General features: G+C 49.9%; 3 protein-coding genes across 3 annotated transcripts; all 3 read left to right on the top strand.

Annotated features, from left to right (window-relative positions):
- Positions 1-2,033: 2,033 nt before the first annotated feature.
- CYP-16_2 (Cytochrome p-450) lies at positions 2,034-2,551 on the top strand (the record flags this gene model as incomplete). Its single annotated transcript, XM_065759108.1, has 2 exons — positions 2,034-2,324; positions 2,402-2,551. The coding sequence occupies 2 exons, from the start codon at positions 2,034-2,036 to the stop codon at positions 2,549-2,551; spliced, it is 441 nt and encodes a 146-aa protein (XP_065612206.1).
- A 313-nt stretch (positions 2,552-2,864) lies between these two features.
- On the top strand, positions 2,865-3,374 carry CYP-16_1 (Cytochrome p-450; the record flags this gene model as incomplete). The annotated part of the gene is made up of 2 exons (XM_053195753.1): positions 2,865-3,086; positions 3,165-3,374. 2 exons carry the CDS (start codon positions 2,865-2,867, stop codon positions 3,372-3,374), a joined length of 432 nt encoding a protein of 143 aa, XP_053046788.1.
- Positions 3,375-4,854: 1,480 nt separating this feature from the next.
- Positions 4,855-6,599, top strand: N0V96_010950 (uncharacterized protein; the record flags this gene model as incomplete). Its single annotated transcript, XM_065759107.1, has 5 exons — positions 4,855-5,273; positions 5,338-5,775; positions 5,846-6,147; positions 6,207-6,221; positions 6,343-6,599. 5 exons carry the CDS (start codon positions 4,855-4,857, stop codon positions 6,597-6,599), a joined length of 1,431 nt encoding a protein of 476 aa, XP_065612205.1.
- Positions 6,600-7,063: the final 464 nt, after the last annotated feature.

Raw genomic sequence — 7,063 nt, 5'->3', positions numbered from 1 at the left:
AATTAAATTCAAAGATACTTAGTAGTTTGGAAGGTAGTTCAGAGACCAATTTCGTCGGTGTTACACCCTGAAGCTCTCAGAAGCGAGGTTCGCTCGCGAAACGTGAGCTAAAAATCAAGACGAGGCCCTCCAAGGCCATAAAACCAAGACATTTTGATATGGACGAATCTGATTCGAAACTATCACCTCAATTTGGGTTAGGTGTGATTTCTATCTGTAAATTCTTTCTATCAAAATGTTCGATATGTCTAGGAGGGAAGTGGCCGTCAATAACAACTCATCCAGGCGGGGGAGATGCTCCAGGCACTTGTCAAGGGGGGAAGTGAATGCGTAGTTCTAGCAATCGCTATAATGAAGCAATCTAACATTGGTAAAGCTCCTGTGATGTATGAATCTGTTACAATACAAACAGCTCCCGAACATTATCGATGGGCCTCCATATCTGCTCGATTATTTCGATGACACGGCTAAGGCATGATTTCCTTGCAAGTGCATTGGCATCGTTACATAGAGCGTGAAAAATGATTGTGCCAACTCCAGTCTATAATTCGTCACGCCGGTTGAAGCCCGCAATATGCTCATGGATACAGATCGAACCTCGAAAATGACAAGGCAGATGTGTGCACAGCGAGGGACCTTCACATTTCACAAACAATACCTAAGCTGAATACTTGTGCAGCCGAGAAGGAAATTGGAGAAAGTGCTGACAAGTGACCTGTCGATCAATGTGGTTTAGAGGCCAATGACGGAGGCGATATTAAGTCGCAAGCGGTCAGCATTAATGACGGCCTTTCGGTAATAGGTTATGACCGGCAGATGCAAGCTCCGGAGCATCCTAAAGTGGGTCCGGAGGAACCTCTGTGTCGCACCGGGTGGGGCCCAATTGCTCCGGAGGTCGGCAGTGGAAACCGTGCCGGCAGCTGTGTTGACAGGTTCCAGGAGCCGCCGGGGCGTTCGAAGTATTTTCACTTATTTGAAGCTTATTGAGATGTAAACATAGTCGAGTAGGATATGCCCCATCCATCGCAATTCAGCGGTGACATCTGGATGATGCTGCAAATTACACAAGAGCCATATGCCAGCCATGGTATTCTCTAGGTCTAAGCGCTAGACTTATGTGTAGGGAAGCGTTAAGGTAATTCAAGGACTTACTCGCATGTATGTGTCTTCTAAGGGATATATGCGATAGTTGTGACCTATGTCTGCTAGTTCCCGGGTGGCAACTGTGCGAGGCCTGAGACACCGGAGTATCCTCTGAATGCCCCGCAAGTTGTGATGTGCCGGTGTGAGCAGCGGAGTGTGGAGAAGCCTCGAGCCAAGATTCCTCGATTTCTCCACAAGGACTAGGACAACTCAACACCTATTTGAGCTCAACATGATGCCCTTGGGTGTGTGTATTTCGGCAATGCTGATCCCCGGATGTAGGGTATAAATGGTCTTGTTACCCAACGACTTACGCTACGATAACCCAATCACAATCTCACGCTATAATCGTCATTGGGTGTTACCATGTTATCCATCGATTTTCACCACATTGCACTTGGGTTCGTCTTGATCCTATTAGTTTTCCTTGTCAACTCACTGCGAGTAGCTTTCCGCCCTGGCCTCAGTAAAGTACCTGGGCCCTTCTTCGCCAGGTTCACTCCGCTATGGCGCGTGCTCTTCGTCTGGAAGGGCAACGCCCATTCGGACTACCGTGTACTTCATGAGAAGTACGGGCCGGTCGTGCGGACTGCCCCCAACGTGGTTGACATTTCAGATCCGACAGCTCTGCAAACTATCTACGGCATAAATTCAAAGTTTATCAAGGTGTGTACAACCAGAAGGATGTCAATTTGATACAACTTAACACTGCGGTCCCTCAGTCAAACTTTTACAACACGCTGGACGCTATCTACGAAGACGAAAGGATGCAGAGCTTGTTCACGGCGATCGATCCAGAGTTGCACAAAGCTCTCAAGCGACCAGTGGCACAAAAGTATTCCATGACGTCTATTCGAACCCTCGAGTATCTGGTGGACCCCTGTACGAAAATGTTCACGGATGCCATGACCGATATGCAGGGGCAGGTGGTCAACTTGGGCACGTGGGTACAGTGGTACGCATTCGACGTCATTGGCGCCATCACGTTCTCCCGCCGCTTCGGATTCATGGAGACTCGGTCCGACGTCAATGATGTTATTTCTGGCATCGAGACCGGGCTGATGTACGGCGGAATTATCGGGGAAGTGCCTTCTTTGCACAAGTATCTCCTGGGCAACATCACATTGAGGAAGGTGATGGACAAACTCGGAGTTCCAGATCCATTGCCGATAGTTATGAATGTGAGTTACGATCATGAGTGTCGTGCATCCTTGAACTCTTTCTTCTGAGCGTGTCTAGCTGACCTCAATTGGCAAAGATGGTGATGGAGGGCCTTGAAGATTACGATGCCAAACATGACTCTTCTGAACGAGGAGATTTCCTGGCGTATTTGCGACGAGAGCAAGCCTCTACTGGTGAACACATCAGTACTCGAGATATGATGAATCACTTGATGGGCAACTTGTAAGGAAGAAAGAATACTTTACAAAGAGACCTGCACTGACTATTTAACCAAACAAGGCTGGCTGGCAGCGATACGACTGGCATCGCCCTCCGAGCTCTTTTCTACTATGTCTTGCGCGACAAGCGTGTGTATGGTATTCTACAACGAGAAATCGATGAAGCACAAGCAAAAGGAGAACTATCGCCCGTGGTAACGTTCGGGGAGAGCCAAAAGCTCGGATACCTGTAGGTTTTCCCATCAACCTGGAGCCTTTATGATTCACTCTCCTAACGGCGAGACATAACACAGCCAGGCATGTATCAAAGAATCTATGCGAATGCACCCGGGCGTATCCTACCCCCTCGAACGTATCGTCCCCGGGGCGGGCGTCGAAATTTCTGGTTTCCACCTACCGGCCGGCACCATCGTAGGCATGAACGCCGCCGTGATTCACCGCGATCGTAGTATTTTTGGCGACGATGCCGATACCTTTAGGCCCGAGCGCTGGCTCAGCGACGACGTTGAAGCTGTCAAGACGATGGACCGGCATAATATGAGTGTACGTATGAAGCTTTTGATATGTGAAGATGAGGCCATTTCGAAGGAACACGCTGACCATTTTCGCCGATATTTGTAGTTCGGTGCTGGTGTCCGTACTTGTATTGGCAAGAACATTTCAATCATGGAAGTTGGAAAGGTAGTGCCTCAGATATTAAGGCAGTTTAGTCTCGAATGGGCATCAAGCGAGCCGGAGTGGCAGGTGACCACTTATTGGTTTGCGAAGCAGTCGGGCCTGCTGGTTCGGTTCAGCCCGCGGACGCCGGAGATCAGAGCTAGCAAGGAATGAGGCAGTGACTAGCCAAGATATCGCAAGCTCATGTGCGGATGTGAATCAGAAGTTCTTTGGAATATCAATATCTGTTTTTACGTTCTTAGATAAGCTGTCAGTCTGTGACAAAGCTCAGCATTACGGTAAGAGACCTCAGCGTATGTATGGCTCATACGACGTGGCTCGATCGTAGACTTCGTTATGAATTTGTCTTTTGCTACCAGAGCCAAAGCTGTTACGAATGGAGCGCGGTTGTTTGATCATCATAAATCAATTCACTGGAGAAAGTCCCGGGCCGCTATTAATTGCCGAGGCCGAAACAAAGACGTCAGACAGCGAGGAAGTGCGAGAGCCCCATGAAGATCTCCCGGCATCTCCACCGGCTACCCCGCAAAAACGGGATCCCTAAGCCTATTCGAGCCCTCTGCATATGTTCTGCGACCTGCAGCACCAAACGCCGTGTCCGTCTACATACTTCGAGGCAAGTAGCTTCGACTTCTGAGCTTCTTTTGTCCTTTGCCATTCAATTTATTCCAAATTTGACTTCGGAAATTTCTGACCTTGCTCTTTTTCTGTTTTGAGGCCGCGAGGTCACGATTCGGGGCTATCCAGGATCCTGATGCACTGGAGGCCAACAGCTACGGAGTTCCTGGATCGCCATGTCTCCCGAGTCGCCTCGGATTACCACAGCCGACCATCTTCCATCAGGCAATGCCTCGAGTCTTCTGGAGTCAGATGAGGGAAAGCTGCGAGTCTGCGACCACTGTAGAGTGTTCGTCCCCATCCGTCAACTCCCAACTACCCCCTTCTGAAGGAAGCTTCTGAACTAACATCATCTATGTAGAAAGAAAACGAAGTGTAAGAGATCGAGCTGCTCAAAAACCCTGGTGCTCATCCAGAAATATGGCTTTGATTGACAGCGTGATTATGGAACAGGTGACCAAGTCCGTCCTGCGTGTGGAAATTGCCGTACACGTCTCATCAGTTGTTCGTATACCAAACGAAAAAGAAAACCAGGTAGGGTGTTGTATTAATGTTGCTTCGAATTTGTTTACTAATAAAAATTACGGCGTATTCCAGGGCCTCCGAAAGGATGCACAAAAAGACTTAAGCCCTCGACTTCTACTGGGTCGACTGCCTCTTCAGAGTTAAGTGGTCGAGTCACAGACACAACCATATGCACCGACGGCTCAGATGATATACCATCCAGAGCTTCGAATCGAACAAGTACTAATGGCGATGTGTCCCTTCTGTCTTGGTCTGAGCATGTCTTGGGAAGACCGCTATCCTATGGTCCAAACGTCAGCCTCGAGATGGAAACTTACCTGTGAGTGAATAACATTCATCCATGAGATAGCGCGAAGTGAAAGACGAGGAACTAATACAGCGCTCAAGATTGAATCTATACTTCAAACACATCCAGCCAAACTATCCGCTACTCGAGACTTGTCCAGACAGACGACTCAGAAGCGCGCTGCGCATGTCACCGCGCCTCAAAATGGCACTGTTCACCGTGTCTTCACGCTTCGCTAACCCAGGCGTCATGCCGTGGTCACCAGAAGACTTTGCTAACCGAGCTCAAAGTCTCTCGAGCGACTCGGAACTGAGCGTAGATGAACTGAAAGCATCTTTCCTCCTGTGCCTTCACGCCATGTCTGACTCCTTGACGTGGGCAACTGTCACCGAAACCACCAAGATCACCAGGATGGCTGATCTGTACTACACGATGCGCCTTGGAGGACAGCGCAACGTGTCCGGCAGGGCCTTTGACCTTAACAGTGAGGAGGACGCTGGCGGTGGGGATGGACTAGCAGCGAGACGACGGGAAGAGGCGGAGGACTTGGATGCTGAGATGGAGGAGTGGAACAGGGTATGGTGGTGCATCTACCGCCTTGATTCCTGCTGCTGTGCTATCACGTAAGTCATGCTCGGGCATGCCTGGGAAGGCAGCTCTACAGTGCTGACATGGAAGCTTTCAAAGTTCATCGCCAAACGCAATCTCGAATCGCCTCGAAGAGAAGATCAAGCTCGCTTCTGAGCCGCTCACCGAATCCATAACACAGCCATCCTTTGATTCAGAGCATGATCAAGACCTGTCGCAGAACAAGTCCTTGAACAGCGTAAAGCATCCGAAGCACTGGCAGACGATGAAGGCCATCTTTTCACAGCCGGCATGTACGAATCAAAGCCTCTATCTCGGCGTGTGCACCTTTGTGAGATCCGTCACAGAACTCAGGTCCCTAGTCAAGTCCGGTCGCACCAGAGGCCTTGAGAACCGCCTCAGAGAGCTCCAGAACGATAGTGCGGCCACGGCGTTTGCGTTGCCTTCGTGGTACTTTCAGCCTGTGAGGAACCTGAGCGTTGGCGAGACGGGAGAGGACCATGCGTCTCGGTTGAAGAATCTGCTTGTCTGGTCCTGGTAAGCACTGGGATTCTCGCTCGATATCATGCCCGCGTGGCATCGGGACCAGTGCGCTAACGATTTCCAGTTCCGACTTGCTACTCGCCATCTGTGCTGTGGAGATGAGCAGCTCGTCGACCACGGCTGCTCCCGATCTCACAGCGCATTGGCATTCGATCTTGGACAAGGCAAACGATGCGGCTGAAGTTGTTGGAAAGTGGAAGCCGGCCTACCTCGACATCGTCGACCCGCTGTGCTCTTATATTGTCCTTTTGGTTGGCGCCATCTTCTCCTTGCAAAGGGCCCTCTCGTCCGAGACATCCATTTACTCCTCCCAGCTTGATCTGCTGGAGCTGTTCATGGAACAGATAGGGACTCGTTGGCCCATCGGTAAGTAACGCTCCTATCAGTCTTCTTTGTAGCCCCTTATTCTAACATCTATGGGATAGCAAACCGTCTCGGCAGTAAGTACTCTTCCTTGATACTTCTAACATGGACAAGCTGACTGAAAGGGCGGGAAAGAATCACTTCAATCCATACAGAGAAACTTGGCTTCAGGGAAGTCTACTTGTACACTTGAAACAGCGCTCACCTACGTTCGCCAGTTGACTCACCCTTTCGATGGCCAACCAATCCACCCTGTTCTGAAAGGTGATGCCCCAGACGCTAGCACATCAGGATCTACGGAGGCCAGGGACACAGGCAACGGAGGTTTTCCAGCGAATACATACGAGGACGGATATGGTCATTACTACGACCTCGACGGTATTGATTTCGCGAGTCTGGAGGGTGTTTTCGGCGACATGGACCCGATGGATATGCTGCTGCAGGTAGGTAGTTGAGCAGAGGCGGAATAATATGATATCACCATAACACATTGGTTATGCATGATCTCGGACAGCAAACAATCCTACGTGCACAGAAAGAGAACTTGAATCTGTGCCTGGAAGTACTAATAACCATTTTCATGCTCGACGAAAGGCAGCGCTCATGACGAGGATATGAGATGAACTCAAGTCTCAAGTTGAGGGCCGCATAAGCTCGAGGACGGCGGGAATGCCATCTGGTGACAGGTGCGCCACATCAGATGCTGCGCATGAGAACCTTTGTGCTACCTGTGAAATGCTTGGAACAGCTTTTTTTTTCTGATCTAAAACAAACATGTGAAAGAGAGACTGTTCAGCGCATGAGGGGGAGGGCGGCGACTTTGTTAGCGGGTAAGTGACGAGCCAATCGTCTGTTGTTTTTCATCCCATTCATTGCCAGCATCAATATGTTGATCCTGGGGGTTTCCAAGCAACCAAAG

Source organism: Colletotrichum fioriniae (genome assembly GCF_027942845.1).
Source record: "Colletotrichum fioriniae strain IMI 355084 chromosome Unknown scaffold_16, whole genome shotgun sequence".
Classification (NCBI taxonomy): Eukaryota; Fungi; Ascomycota; class Sordariomycetes; order Glomerellales; family Glomerellaceae; genus Colletotrichum; species Colletotrichum fioriniae.
The sequence above is the reverse complement of the archived record's forward strand: the minus strand, read 5'-3'. Positions and strand labels throughout refer to the sequence as shown.